At 40.2% G+C, this 15,615-nt stretch overlaps 1 protein-coding gene across 22 annotated transcripts in view; it reads left to right on the plus strand.

Moving 5' to 3' along the window:
- The window catches only part of KLF12 (KLF transcription factor 12), a 413,801-nt gene that overhangs the window by 382,889 nt on the left and 15,297 nt on the right, over nt 1-15,615 (plus strand). For 20 of the 22 annotated variants that reach the window (XM_026493403.4, XM_057308105.1, XM_048215555.2 and 17 more), the window contains one exon: nt 3,626-3,783. In XM_026493403.4, coding sequence (XP_026349188.1) covers nt 3,626-3,783 — 158 coding nt within the window. Of the gene's footprint in view, nt 1-3,625; nt 3,784-5,316; nt 7,592-15,615 lie in introns of those variants that run through there. The other 2 variants (XM_048215559.2, XM_048215560.2) reach the window with 1 other exon arrangement.

Raw genomic sequence — 15,615 nt, forward strand, 5'->3', positions numbered from 1 at the left:
GAATGCTTTGGAATGCCGTCCTCTTGAATTCAGGGCAAAGAACGGAGACCCTTATGTACATGTGGTTTTAATGGTTACCCAGAATATCTGTGATATTCCGTAGCCACTATGTATATAGTATTTAAAATATGAAGTTTAGGGAAATGAGAGTCAGAGTGAAGAATTGAGTGACCATTATCTGAAGACTTGCAATAAAAGAACCCTGGTAAGGACGAATTCACCAATTGAGGATTAATTAACTGATTGGTTATATTAAGTTAAAAATTAGGAATACCTGACTTAACACACTCATTCATTCATTCATTCATTCATTCATTCAATTTAGCAAACATTTCTTGAATGCCTGCAATGTTCTAGGCTCTAGAGATACTTGGCACAGGACCTTGACTGTCATGGACTTGGGCTGACCAAACCCCCACCTTTGGTTGTCTTCCCCCTCCAGTGCCTGTCATCTGTGGGTTCATGCATGGACCCCAACATAGCAACAGTCCTGCATGGACTTGGAGTGCCTTCCCATCTTCCTCTGTACTTTAAGTTCTTTCGCTCTTCTGATCCCTGTCTACCTCAGCCCCACCTCTTCTTACCTTTCCGCAAAGAGATCAAATAAATGGTTCAGAAAGGCGCATCCCTGCCGAAGGTTCTTCAGCCTCTTCTGAAGATGCCTCTGCCATTTTAAAAGGGGAGCCAGGGAGAAATTTTACCCATCGGATATCATTTCCAAGCTAGCTCTGCCAGGTGCAGCTATCCATTGTACATACCTTTTAAAAATTTTTTTCAAGTTTTTTTGCATAGATAACTTCAAGGGGTGGTTCTTCATAATGTCCTAAAATATCTTACTTTAAAATGAAAGAAATCGATGTGTGAAGTTTTGTGGCATTAAGGCCATCCACCTAACATGTCTTTGTTTTGGTGTAAATTCAGGAGTCTCGGTGAAGTAGTATCTTGCCATTCTGTGGCCTTTGCTCTCCTTAACCAACCGCCTGCCAAATGGCTCCATGATGGCTGGACTGTAAAGCAGTGTCTCTTCATTGGTCCCTTAAAGACCTGCTTAGTAGTTACTTGATTTTAAGTTCAGATTTATTATTTACTTTTCTCGGTATATACAAATACATAGCAAGATAAATAGCTGAAATAAACTGCAGGCAAAACAATCTATGTGTGTGACTATGCATAGTTACGGTTACACTTATTAGTGTGTAGAAAGTACTGTCCAATACACACCGTTCTGATTATAGACTTTAAGTTACAATTTGAAGGAAAACAGATACCATATCATTTTCTCTTGATTTAAAAGATGTCAAACGTATCATGACACAGAAATTTCTATTTTTGAATTCCCCAAGTGCCAAGCTCCATATTTATTTTCATGACTAGATAGTCAAGAAATGAAGTTGCTCTATCATCACACGTACAGTTTTGTTCACAAGAAGCCCACCCTATGCCAAAGCATTCCCTGGCGAGGGCGACCAAAGCTGTTCTTTCATGGGACAGGCCAGTCACACTATTTTGACTTTTTCACATTAGGCTCCAGTCACCGCAACTGAGTCAGTTATGTGGAAAACCACAAATCCACATTGCTTCATATAGGAAGGCTGGAAAAATTGGCTTAGCCTCCCATATTTTCTTTCATTCTACTAATAAAGATCTTGCATAAAACTCTTTAAGGCACAAGTAGATAAACACTGCTTATATTTTGTCTTAGCTGATAATAGGAAGCTTTGCTGAATCTGTTATCTGTACAAGTGAGAAGATACATTGCAGACTTAAAGGGCACATACGTAGAAGGAAACATGGAGGGAAAAAAGTTCACTGGCGCAATGTTACAGTAAAGTATTAGAAATAATCTGAATGTCGATAGCTTAGGAAATAGGCTTTAAAACTCTGGGATGAATATTCACTGGACTGCTACCGTGTTTCATCTAAGTCATGCATCAACCACTGGTCCCAAATACAACCCACTGTTTTGTGAATAAAGTTGTATTAGCACATTAGCCGTACTCCCTTGTTGACATATTGTCTGTAGCTCCTTTCATACTACAAGCGCAGAGTTGCTTTGTTACAACATAGACTGTATGACTCTCAAAGTCAAAACAAAATATTGGCTATCTAGCCATTTACAGAAAAAAGTTTACCATCCCCTGATCTAAGTTAAAATACCACATATTGTAAAATGTACCATTACTGTGTGTACCACTAATACAGAAAAAAATTTATGCTGGTTAAACTATGACAAGCCATCAGTTCTAAGAAGCATCTGATTTTAGAGACATCAAAATATGAAAAAAATTATCTTAGACTAAACGAGTTGTGGATATAGCACTTCAAGTAAATAAAGACGGAGTTGCCATCAACATGGATAATCTCACATGCTTAATGTTGTATGAGCAAAAGGCAAGTGTGAGCGCAATTTGCAAAATGATGTGAACGATATGATGATATTTATATGTCTCTTAAAGAACAAAACAATATTATGAGTTTCTATGACTGTGGTAAGGATGATTTGAAAGAATTAGAAGAATTTAACAAGACCGATGACAGAGGTTTTCCCTAGGAGGAGAAGGAAGACAAGGGTGGAGTTTACCTTTACCTGTAATCTGCTTACATGAAGCTTAAAAGTCACTTTCTTCAAAGAACTCTTGCTCAGAGTCATTCAGTTTTTTTTAAAAGAGGTAATTTACTAATAAAAATTATTTTTGAAAAGCATCAAAACATGAAAAAGCTGGAAGAAAATACGTCTACTATGAGCAGTGGTAAATTTTTTACAGTAGAAATATGGATGATTGCTTTTGTGTTGTATTTTGTTATAATAGTAAAGAACTTCATGAGTAACTAAAAACGATTAGTCATATTCTTCATTTCTACCTCAATCAAAAGAGATTAAGGTTTGAAGAAATACATGTTAATCAATTACCTGGCGTTACAAACTAATCCTGTTTTTCTACTGTGGCATTAAGATTAAACAACGTGCAAGTCAGGGCCAAATTTCATAGTTAAAACTTTTTCTCATAATGGTAGTACAGCTAATCTTTAAATACAATGTACTTTATTCCTCACCATGAAAAACCACCAACTGGAAAAGTTAAATGTCAGGTGCATTTTACCAAACAGAAATAGCTTGTCATGAGTCATGTTATTGATGTACTGATGTCATTTCTTTCAGCCTGACCTCACTTGTTTTGAAATGTACCTTGTGATTTGACTTGATTTTGTATGCTGTCACGTGCGGTTCAGAGCCCCGTGTTACTTATTAAATGCATTCGTTCTGTCCGTCTGTAGCAGAGCTTCCAAAAATATTCCCTGTGAGTGTCATTCAGAAGTTCCAGATTGTTTCTTTCGGTAAGGAGGATCTACTCACCTGCCACGGATTTGATTTCGTCTTTGTTTCTGTCTTACTGTTTTAAGCATGTCTTTCTCTCCAGAGGCGTGTTTTATCAGACGTAGGCCCAGCTGCCTGCCTTCGAGATGAGGAAATAAAGTTTGTCCAAGGAAGTGATGGTGGGAAATGCGGCCATGGGGCCTCGAGTCTATAGGAAGCGACAGCCTACGAGGCTGAGGTCCCATGCCACTAGAAACAAGACAGAGCGCTGCGCTGCTCACGCTCTGACTCCACTTCTTCTTTTTCCAGTTCAATTTCACCTTTTAGTATTGAGAGCACAAGACGCCAGAGACGGTCTGAATCCCCAGACTCCAGAAAACGGCGTATCCACAGATGTGACTTTGAGGGATGCAACAAAGTGTACACGAAAAGTTCTCACCTGAAGGCTCATCGAAGGACACATACAGGTGCGGCGTCCCAGGGCTTCTCGCGGGGGGGGGGGGGGTGGGGGGGGGCGCGGGGGGGGGGGTTGTTCCGTGAAGGTCCCAAAGGGGCCACTGCTTCACTCCGGGGTCCTGGGTGCACTGGAATGGTGTTTTATACCGGCGCGTTAGACAGCCGTCTGAAGTTTACTTCCTGTCTCCGTTGAAAAAGGCTTAAGTCTTAGTGAACCTTAGCAGCCAATGAAGTATGTCTTCTGTGTCTGAAGGACAGTGACGATGGTATGACACAGTGGTCTAGCCTCTTTTGTAATCAGTGTTGCCACTTAACCATTGTCTAACTTCTCAGATTCTAAAATGTCCACAAAGCACACTGAAGAACAAGCCAGTCAGAATCGTTCTATCCTCTTAAAGTCAGCATTGTAAACACCACTTAGAGCATGTTTTTCTTCCCTCAGTCTCTTCCCCAAATAACCAAACAAATAAACCAAAAAAAAAATAAAATAAAATTGACATATATATAGCACTGTAAGGAGTGTAAAAAATATCGTCCCATGATTGCATTTGATTTTCACTGGCATTTTACGTATAAAGAGAGGATTTTTAATATTCAGCTTACAGAGAAAGAAATTGAGATCACGCGTGAATTACTGACTCTGTCACCGTCCATACCTCCCCATCCATCCATTCCCCCCACCCCAGGAAATAACCTAGTGACTTTTTACTTAGCCCCCTCCCCACCCCTTGCATCCTGTGCCTTGGGTGTTCCGTAGTCGGCATCCCCGGCTTCCTTGGCTCCTGGGTCCTGCTGGGAGCCCCCCGCGGGAGGCTCTGGGGAGAGACTGAAGGTGGAAAGAGGGCCCCACAATTACACTACCTTTTCTAGGAAAAATGGTGACTAGAGTGTGTGAAGCTCAAAGGAGCAGATAGAAGAGGGAAATTCATTCAGACGCATTCCTGGTAATTCCTGATAGCAACGTACCACAGGTCAAGCAAGCTGAGTCCAGTGACTCCCCTTGACAGGAATCAGATCAGCACCCGCCTCTACCTGGAAACTTCAAGGGTAGCAGACTCCCGCTGGGCTGTGTGAATAGCACTGCCATCTCAAATATATTAAAATAACCACACGATGAACACCATTTCTCGGCCGAGGTAGCAAAATCGTGTAAGCCAGCGTTCACTGCCATTTACTTAGTCATGTTGTTAGACGGTCGCCAAAGCTGCTCTACAGAGACTGTGCCCTGACTCCACATGTTGAGACAGGGCATCGTTTGTGTGGATGTGATGAAGTTCGGTGTAGGAGGCCTGTCTGAGGTCAAAAAACATCGTAGAATCTGGAGTTTACTTTTGCTCACCTAACATGTAACATATACTTCGAATCCTTCTAATAATTCAACCCATTTTGCAAACTGCCTCTTCATCTTTGATCCCTGCTCCCGGTCCTTTTCCTTTTTCTACTTAATTCCGGATTCTTGCCTCTCCATTGATTCTGGGTTCCCCAGGAGAGATTTTCATCTATCTCTTAGGCACTATTTTTGAATCAATTTCTTTACCATTTAGGCAAAGAATGAGCATAAAAACATGAGAGTCAAAGAAGCATGTTCCATCCTGTCGGTAGATAATGAACACAAATCGCAGTCGTAAGTATGATCAGGTCATATTCCTGACTTTTAACAGGAGCATTTCTGTTTCAAAAAAAAAAAAGAGGAAGCTTTCTTCAGTAAATCATCATATATTTTGAGTTATTCCTTGAACTTTCTGAAATACATATTAGCCTCATTTGTACACAAACACCTCTATTCCATTTCTCCAAGTGATGAACAGTGGGTGAGAGGAAAAGGTTGAACTGGGGCCTAGTACAGGATCGAACCCCATGGCATTAAGGGATTGCATCTTACGGGTTAGTTAACATGCACTGTAGAAGTAGGGGAGACATGATGTATGCATTAAAATTCAAAGCAATATAAACTTTGAATGTTGAAGCAGAATTAATTAGCTTGGGTTATTAATAAGATGAAATCATGGACTCATAGGGTCCACATGGACCTTACACGCCACAGAGTCTACTTTGTTTCCTAACTTGGGGAATCCCTTGAGTGTCATCCCTCACAAAGAACAAGTCGCTACCACATAGTTTTCTGCACACGTACATGTCTTCTATTTTATTTGATCCTTACGACACCCGTGGCTCCAGCTGTCATTATCCCCTTTGTGCAACGGTGGCTCCTGGTCAAGTATTGTTCCCACGGCAGTGAGCTTACTCTTCTGCAAGACAAGTTGGGTGAAATTTCTGAGGGCAGAGTCCTCGTCTCATCAGTATTGAATTGCCTCTATGGCGGTGTTTGGCTCCCAGTACCGTCTGGTTGAATGGAATAGCTCCAACTTTCCATTCAACCAGAACTCTTATTTTCACTCTCCGGCCCTGGTGCCCCTCACAACCCCATCATGAACCACTGGCGTCTTCATTTTTCCAAATCACGTACCCTCAGTTCTCTTAGCCATGTTTTTCTAGATATATTCTAACACGTCACTGTGTCTTTTCAAGTTTTCACACCACAAATTGAAGGAAGAGGTCTTGTTAATGGGCAGCTCTTAAAATGTAAAAATAGTATTACGTCCTTTAGCAGTTGACTCTCTGTTAAGTCCTTAAAGACTGCTTGAGATCTACATCTTGTCCATCCCTTGTACCTGTAACTGATTTCTTTTAAAGCTAAACCCACAACGTTGTGTTGGTAGTTGGACCTGTCCCTCAGGGCCGGCTTCCTCAGGAGTAGTGCATTTCCTCTCATTGGACACTCCCACACGTTTGTCTCCTGTGGGAGACACAGGACAGAATCAGTTGAGATGACTTTGAAACCTCTCTCCGCCCACCTTGCATTTAGTGTATCTCTCCTTCAGCTTTTCCATTTTTGCCAGGTGTTAAGTAAGACAGGTTTAAGGAAAAAGCTCTGAGATGTGATCCCAGAGACTTCCATCCAAGTGGGTCTTAATTCATTAGCCAGTAGCTAAAATCCATCTAACTGTCCTACCTCCAGTCCCTCTTTCTTGATCTCACAGCTACATCAGCAAATTCCTGGTGGAATTCCTACTCCAAACCAAGACATGCCACATCCATTCATCCGCTTAGCAGAGAGATATTTACGCCCTAAGACGTAGCCTCCTAAATTAGCAGTTAATAGTCCTTTTAAAAATAACGAATGAAATTTTGTTCAAAGTGAGCCCTTACGTGTTTCTGATTTACAATTCTATACAAGATTTCTCAACTTTGTGTTCAAAATGAAATCAACACTGGTTGTAGAGGGAATCAGTTTGGCTTGCTTTGCTTTTAGTAAGTATCTTAGCCGTACCTTTGCTTCAGGCATTTTGAGTAAGTTATTTGTGTGTGACCAATAACAATGAATATAGAGCTTGGGATTATAACAGATGACTTATGAGAAGTACGCACGCTATGGGAGGTGAGCAAGTAGCAATAAGAAATTTCCTTTGATAAAGTCACGTTCATTTTACCTTTAACACTTGATCTTTTGTGCTTTATTAGTACATGATCAGTCATCTATTTAGAACATGAACAGTAAATTAAACACATTAGGAGAAGTGCAAAAGAGGAACATTTTTTAGATATTAGCAATTTAGAGGAAAGAGAAATGCTAAAAAGTGCCTTTTTAAATTTGAAAATAATTTAAGTGTATTGTCATGACCATGCAGTTTGGGTAATAACATAAAGATTTTACCAACCAGTTTTAACTGCCTTTACTAACACTTGTCTGTGGTGAATTAGTTCAGATACGGTAAAAAGGAAAAATAAATAAATAAATTAATTAATTAAAAAAAAAAATATATATATATATATATATCAGCAATCCTGTACACGTGGTTGATAGCAGGTACATTGTTCCTTTTCACTGGTATAAATGGTTTCTCCTCTGCATGGAGCAGTGTACATTGTATTTAAACGAATATGCAGTATAATTAAGTTCATGGTCATTTAAACCTTTATTACACATAACCAGCATGTACTATGAATTTCCCTCATTTCATTTTAAGAATTGTATTGCTTATTAAATGATTTAAATATAAATTTTAGGAGGAAATAGTCTTATGAATCTGGGTTTGCTGTTTACGATTCTCTTATTTTCTAAAAATATACGTCACAGCATTTCTAAAATGCAGGACAAGCAAGCTACGTTCAGGCGGCCGTGATTCCTATAGCCACTAGATGGCGCACTACAACCAGCTGTTGGGTCTCGTCTGAGCGGGTGTGAAAGTCTCCTAAATCCCTCTGGTGGTACGTGGGACAGGACGTAATGATCAGTGCCCTGCGAAATATTGCCATTTAATGATGAACAAAGAAAAGAAAATATAAAGATAAATTTAAAACCATATTTTTAAAAGAGTAATTTTAACATATAAAAATATTCAGTTTCGAATGACTCTGGGAATATTTTATATTCCAACATATCATACTCTCTAAAAACCTATGAGGATCATTTAACCAGTGTTGTCTAATATTCATTTTCATTCACATGAAAACTGTATGCCTAAATTTTAAAAATTAGTAACTGTAAAGCAATCACATTTCTCATCTCTCTGGCTTTATCAAAAGTAAGTCGTATCTGAATTTTACATGTCAAAGAAGTTAACTCATATGAATGCTTAAAAATTATTAACCAACTGTAATTTAAGCCTCTAAAACGTGTCCTTCTCTACCATTTACAAATGAAGGAAATGATGTATTATTTAGGTCTTCCCTTGAGGAATGATGCCTTTATAATTAATATCAGATAATGATGATGCATTTGGAATACACACGTGTGCACGCACGCACACACATTCACACACACACATCTGTCCTAAATGCCTGCAGATTCCATGCCTTTTCACTTTTTTACTTGCCTCATCACTTTTCATTGCTATTCCTACATTTCTTGCTTCTAATTTGACATCTTGTTTAACTGGGTGAGATTCTGAAATGGTTTGATGGTATTCCTACAAATTCATGAGCTCTGTGACAGCTGTGCATATTAGTGGCCTTTCTTCACAGGTCTTGTAGTTGCTCGATCAGGTGGTGGGGTGCTGCTCATACTTCCACATCTGTCTTCATTAATTAAATAACTCACTCGTATAAAGCTCTGTGTCGGGCCCGCTGTCTAGATTTGTTGTTAGATAAAGCACAGGGCTTAGCGATGCCAAGATCATTAATCGCTTAAGAGCAAACCAACATTTTTCAGGTAAAAATCCTCTCCCAACAAGTTGTTGGTAAGTCTTGGCCAAACCACTCCTAAGTGTGAGCATATTGGTACTTGCTGAGAAATAGAAAACTGTAATAGAAATAGAACTGGATTGAAGTCAGCAGACAAGAGTTTGAATCTGTCCTTGGCCCCTAACTGGTCGGCAAACTTAGACAAGCTACCTCACTCTGTGAAGCTCAGGTTTTCTGTTTCATTTTTATCTTGAACATAAACATAGCACACTGTTGTATAATTACCGCAGGGGCTATGGGTTTTATATCCCCAGTAAATACAGTGACTCAGACATCGGAGGAACTCAGTGTTCAGTTGAAGTTGTGTATGTATGAATATTGGTGCAGGTATATGTTGTTATTATAACCAACAGGTTCAAGGCCAAAAAAGTATACATCGTTTAGTATACACTCAGCACAAGCAGCTGTAATCATGGCATCTCTGTACTTCAGACCCTACTAATTTAAAATTTTTGTAATTCAGAAAAAGTTGAGTGAAAGCTAACTGTTGTTGTAGTAAGTCCTCTTTATCATCATTTTGGCAAAATGATGATGTAAATAATCTTATAAGGAATATATTTAAAATACTTAGTAAAACATAGTTTTCCATTTGAAAACACTCATGTGTAGACACATTTAATAAGACACATACTTGCTGAGCATTTTCCCTAAGGCATTAGATTTTTTCTTGAAGGGGGCAGATAGAGGCAAAGCCCCTTTCTTCAACGAACAGGTCCAGAAGTGTAGTAGATAGGATTCATATGAATAGTCATAACAAAGGCCAAGTGTGCAAAGCCCTGTAATAAAGATAGAAGCAAAAGGACGTACCAACACAGTGGGAGCTGTCTATTATGGCCAGGGAATTTGGGGACACCTTCCTATTCTGGGCGTAAGGCCCTTCTCATCTGACTCCTGTTCATCTGTTAAACCTTTGCTGACCCTATCCCAATTTCCCTCTTTCCTCAGCCATACAAATGAACGACTCTCCAAAAGTGCTCAACTCTGTGGAGCTCATTCACACATCTTCCCCCCTGACCTGCAATGGCCCGCCTAGGGGCTTCCTTTCTTCCTGCTCTTTTAGAAACTGTTAATTATTCAAAACTGTTTCAGTGTCCCCCTGGTCTGTCAGGGTGTCTGGCTACCCTCCTTCCCCAGGCAGCTAGAGTCCTCCATGACCCCAGAGCACTTGGGCATTTTCGTGTCCCAGCACAAGGGGAGCTGTGTAGGAAACACTGCCACAGGAGAAACAACAGGGCTCGCCATCTGATTGGACATGAGGGTAGGGAAGAGGAAGGCTTTGAAGACGTTGGTACGTGTGGTTTAGAAGTAAGAAATGCTGTGAACAGACGTGGAGACCACAGATGGGGGGAAGCTGACGTTTCCTAAGAACCTGCCAGATCCCCGGCACAGCGCTCAGCTCTCCTAGTGCTTGACATATTTTAATCCCATCTGTAAATTGCCTGAAAGGTTAAAGCACTTACCCACTTTCATGTAGTGAACAAGCAGAGGAGCTGGGATTCAGACTCCCGTCTCTCCAGAACCTGTCCCGTTGTCACTACACCCGGTCTCAGACAAGTTTGCTAAGAACTTGCCAGCCTGCTGGCCACTCGAGCCGCGCTCCTCTGCATGGCTAGCCAGCACCCCCTACCTGTTTAGTGACGGTCGTTCAAGTACTTTTGAAGCAATAAGATAACAAGTGACTTTAAATGGTCTATTTTTAAAGCTTTTCATTAATGTGAACTGGTCTTTCTTCTGAGTCTATTAAAATTTTACTTTGTTAGAAAGCCAGTGAGAAGACAAGGACCAGAAGCATTAATAATTAAATAGGCAGCTCTTGAGCGCTCGTTCAGTGTGAGGCTCTCTGCATAGTAATGGGTCTGTCGTGACCATGCAGACAGCAAGGAGCTCTAACTGCAGTGGGGGAGACAGCCGTGGCCACAATATCCACCATGCGCAGCGTGGCAGGAAAGCCACGAGGGAACGCGATACAAATTGCGGTGAAAGCCCAGAAGGGCTGATGGGTCCTGCCTGCAGGTGGCTGACATCACGTACCCCCACGAACAAGCATCAAAGTACCCTTTCTTAAAAAGGAACTTGAATCGTCTGGATGAAAAACAAAGTGCTGTGAAAGTGTTGCGCTTGTTTTCATTTATGGAGGAGTTACTTAGCCTGTCCGAGAGAGTTACTATGTAGAGACATGTGGAACCTAGATTTACAGTTATCTGATTGCAGGTACCAGTGCTGTATATATTTTATTTGACTTGGTTTTAAAAGTGTTAACCTTATTTTGGCGTGCCTGGGTGGCTCAGTTGGTTAAGCATCTGTCTCTTGATTTTGGCTCAGGTCACGATCTCAGGGTTGTGAGATCGAGCCCAGCGCTGGGCTCCGCCCTGAGCATGGACCCTGCTTAAGATTCTCTCTCTCTCCCTCTCCCTCTGCCCCTCCCCCACCACACCTGTGCACGGGTTCTCTCTCTCTCTCTAAAACAAAACAAAACACAGACACAAAAAAAACCCTGTTACCTTATTTAATTTGTTTTAAAAATGAATTCATCTTTTTCATATCTTTAGAAAAGTAATGGCTTTTAAAACTGCCTTACCAATTATTACCTCAGTTAAATAAATAAATTACTAAATGAGTTTTGCTTCTTAATTCTTTTGGTGTTAGCACACAAATCATTAATGACAGTGGAAATTTAAAAACACCATCTTATGACCATGTTCTGTGTTTTCCTTTTTTTACTTTTGGGTTTATTTTATCAGTATACCACTCAAAATGGTATTGTAAGCAGGAGTGGGGTAATAATATCCCCAGCCGATGTACTTTCTTGTGTTCTATCAGAGAATGACTAGAAGTTATCCTGTCCTGAATGGCAAAATTAACTACTACTAATATGAAATTTGTGGGTTTAATGAAATCATTAAAGATAATGAGGAGCTGTATCTTTGCATAAAACATAACCACCCCTAAAGAATATATTTAAAATGTTTATTTATTGTGCTTAAGATTATTCAATAAAAATCTTCATAACTAAGAATAAAAAGAATTATAAAGTATATTGTTTTAAAATGAAAATAATTAATGCTCATTTGAGCAGCAAAATAGAAGACCTAATCACATGTCATGTCACTAATTTTAAAGTTTTAAAATGAGATATTTGTTTGCAGACCAGACCTTTAAATAGCACTAGTTTTAAATAAAACCTCCCAAATTTATTTTCCTTTTCAAAAATACATATTCTAATTCATAGAATAGAAAAGATGGTAGAATGGATAGAATGCTAGCAATAGACTCTCTCTGCCTCACAAAATAGATTACTATTTTTTTAAAGATTTTATCTATTTATGTCAGAGAGAGAAAGGGCACACAAGCAGGGGGAGGGGCAGAGGGAGAGGGAGAATCTCAAGCAGACTCTGCATGGAGCACGGAGCCCAATTCAGGGCTCGATTTCACAACCTTGAGATCATGACCTGAGCCAAAACCGAGAGTTGGACGCTTAACTGACTGAGCCACCCAGGAGCCCCTCTTTTCTTTAAGTAAGCTCGACACCCAGTGTGGGGCTCGAACCCACAGCCCCAAGATCAAGAATCGCACACTCCACTGTCTGAGCCAGGCAGTTGCCCCTAGATTACTCTTAACTTGACTGTTGTATGTTATATTTTTAAAAGAATGTGAGGTATTTGAATTTAAGTAGTGTCATTCATTTAACCAAAAAACATTTATTAGCACCTAGCTGTGTAGGCCCTGGGGATATAGTGATGAAGAAAGTTCAAAGCCGTCCTCAGTACAGAACTGCTGAGTGGGGCGGGCAGACAGGAAAACCAGCAATCACAGTAGGGTGTGATGCGAGTTTCATATGGGTGTGTCCAGGGTGTCAAGGAGTGACCTGATCAGATTGTCTTTGGGAAAGTTTACCTCCAATGTGGTGCAGACGGTATTGGAGGGGGTAGCACACAAAACAGGAAAACAGAACCATTTGAAGTTGGTATTGGTGGAAAGTGGCAAGAACCTAAGGAAAGGCCGCGTACCACCGGGGGGAGAAACTGGAGAGGAAGCTGGACAGAGGCAGCACTGGCAGGTGTGATAATCAGGTTGGGGCAAGCAGAGAATAACAGTGAAGAGTCCAGGAAATGCCCCCAACTGGTGAAGTTCATGACTTAATACCCGAGGAGGTGGGATTGCCTTTTTTTCCAGTTAGCAAAACAGAAGGAGAAACTTGTCTTATTCAGGTGGTAGATGCTAAGTACAGTTTTGGTCATGCTGAGATGGCTGTTAGACCGCCGCTTCTGTGGTAGATCTCCCTGTAACACTTAGGAGAGCGACTGAGGTATCCATTCTTAGGAATCTTTTCCTTACAAGTTGTGGTGGAAGCCATGGGAGCCAAGGAGAACATAGGCAGTGAGAAGAAGTCAAAGTCAAAATCCTGGTAAACATTTATGTGACAGGTAAAGGAAGAACGCTCTGCAAAAGAAACGAAAACGAAAATACAACCAGAAACATAGGAAAATAAATATTGTCACTACATGGAAAGAGAAACTCAGAAGAGCCAAATAACATATTACCCTTAGACCATGAACTTTTTGCTTTCAGTAAAGTATGTTTTTATTATAGGATATTTTAGTTCATTTATACTTGATTTCTATATGAAAAGGATTGGTTTCCCCGTGTTAACACATTGTCTGTCCTGTAAGTACTAATTCACATTTTCAGCCTGCTTAACCAGCTCCGGCCAGATAGCCTGGTTTATTAGAGCAGTGACTTAGAGTGTCGGGAGGCAATACAGAGGAGAGGTTCCAACTGAGAGCTCTGGTGTCCGACTCCCAGGGTTCAAATCCCACCTCTACCGTAAAGTTCTTAGCACGGAAAGTGCTATATGCTTTGGCACATATGGTTTTTATCAAAGATAGCCATTATGGAATTGCATGGGGAAGAAAGAACAAATCCACTTGGTCTCATTTACACATCATGAAGAAGACAGTTAATCTAGCCCAGACAATTCAGTGGGGCGGAGACTAACATATGGATTATGTGTTTGATTGACTGGACAAGATCAAATGGATCCAACAGATGATTGAATACTACATTGTTCTCTTTAGCCTATAAAGTAGTTTTATACTTAAAATGTTAGGAAAATCAAGATCAAGATTGGCATCCAATTACCAGAAATCCCTTAATTTAGTTTTTTTTTTTAAATAGCAAACAGGATCTATGTTTAACTTTATGTCTTAGAAAAAAAACAGAAAAATCTTGAATTTCATAACTATAAAATTAAATACTCTTTTATTAAGCACCTATCATTTCTCAGTTACAGGCCGTGTGGAATTCTTAGTTTCACAAGTATAGGAATAGTGTGTCCATTTTACAGATGGGGAGACGGTGCTTCAGAAAGCTGAATGCTCGAGCCTGAGATCTAATAGCAGGTCGGTGACCGAGCCAGCATTTGACCAGGCTTTCTGCCTGATTTCAAAGCCTCTGCTATTTTATGTCGCCTTAACACCACCAAGAGAGAAGGCAGCCCCGGTCTACCCTGAGGACAAGTCAAGGGCTGTGTAATCTCAGCTCTAGGTTTCTGTTTCCTCGTTTTAAAAGTACCTAATTTCCTCCCAGATCTGAAATAGTGTGAACTTTTATGAACTAATGTAACAGAAACCAGAAGACAAGATAGGAATCTTGATTCTGGTCCACCCCACCCCCCCCATATGCAAATACCATTCCTCAAGTGAAACAGATTGTCACAGCAAATATGTTGAGCCTTGAGTGTAATGAAGCTCATTTGTCAGCGTCTGGGGCCCCGTAACTTTATAAAAGTTAAACAGGGACGCATTTCAGAAATGCACTTCTGAACCGAAAAAAAAAAAATGCCTTTGCTTCCTGTTGCAAAAGGTGTTCCTTTTCAGTTGCTTGAGAAAATATTAGAGAGAAGCTGATGTGAGAACATGGCTGTTTTGTTTGACCCAGACTTTTTCAAACGGCACATTCCTCTTCTGCGTATTGCTCACACGTCATTTTAATATGAAAGGGCACCTGTCTTTTGTCTCGGTACACATTCACCTTTCAGCATTTCAGATGGCAAGATGGGAGGTACCTGAAAAAGTTATTTTTGTTTCGTGGGTTTTGGGACTCCATTCAATACTGGTGTTTTCTTTAGACTTTATTATGCTTCTGCTGGGTAAATGTCATGGAAATGCATTTAGTGACTCTTAATCCTTTTCTTTAACCAAGATTGAAAGAGACAGGGGTTCTCATAATAAATCAGTTTGTTGACTGTTGCAAGAGAAAAAAAAAACCCTGACTTGAGTTTTCAGTTTCTCAGGACACTTAGACTTCTGTTTAAATCATGCCCGCAAATACCCACGCACGCACGCACGCACACACACACATGCACGCACAGCACAGAAGCAATTATGCATAAAAAATTATACTTAACCTGAACCCCGAAAGTGGAGTTAAAAAGAATGTTCTAGAACAAAACTTTACAAACCTCCTCGTTTGTTCCTTTTTTGCTCTCTCTCTCTCTTTCATCTTTATAGGACTGTTCCACTTTAAAAAATAGAAGCTCTTGCCATTAGTTTTGGTTAACATTTTCCTTTCTCAGAGGTTCTCATAGTGTAGTCCAGGTT

This window comes from Ursus arctos, unplaced genomic scaffold (assembly GCF_023065955.2).
Source record: "Ursus arctos isolate Adak ecotype North America unplaced genomic scaffold, UrsArc2.0 scaffold_10, whole genome shotgun sequence".
NCBI classification, from domain to species: Eukaryota; Metazoa; Chordata; class Mammalia; order Carnivora; family Ursidae; genus Ursus; species Ursus arctos.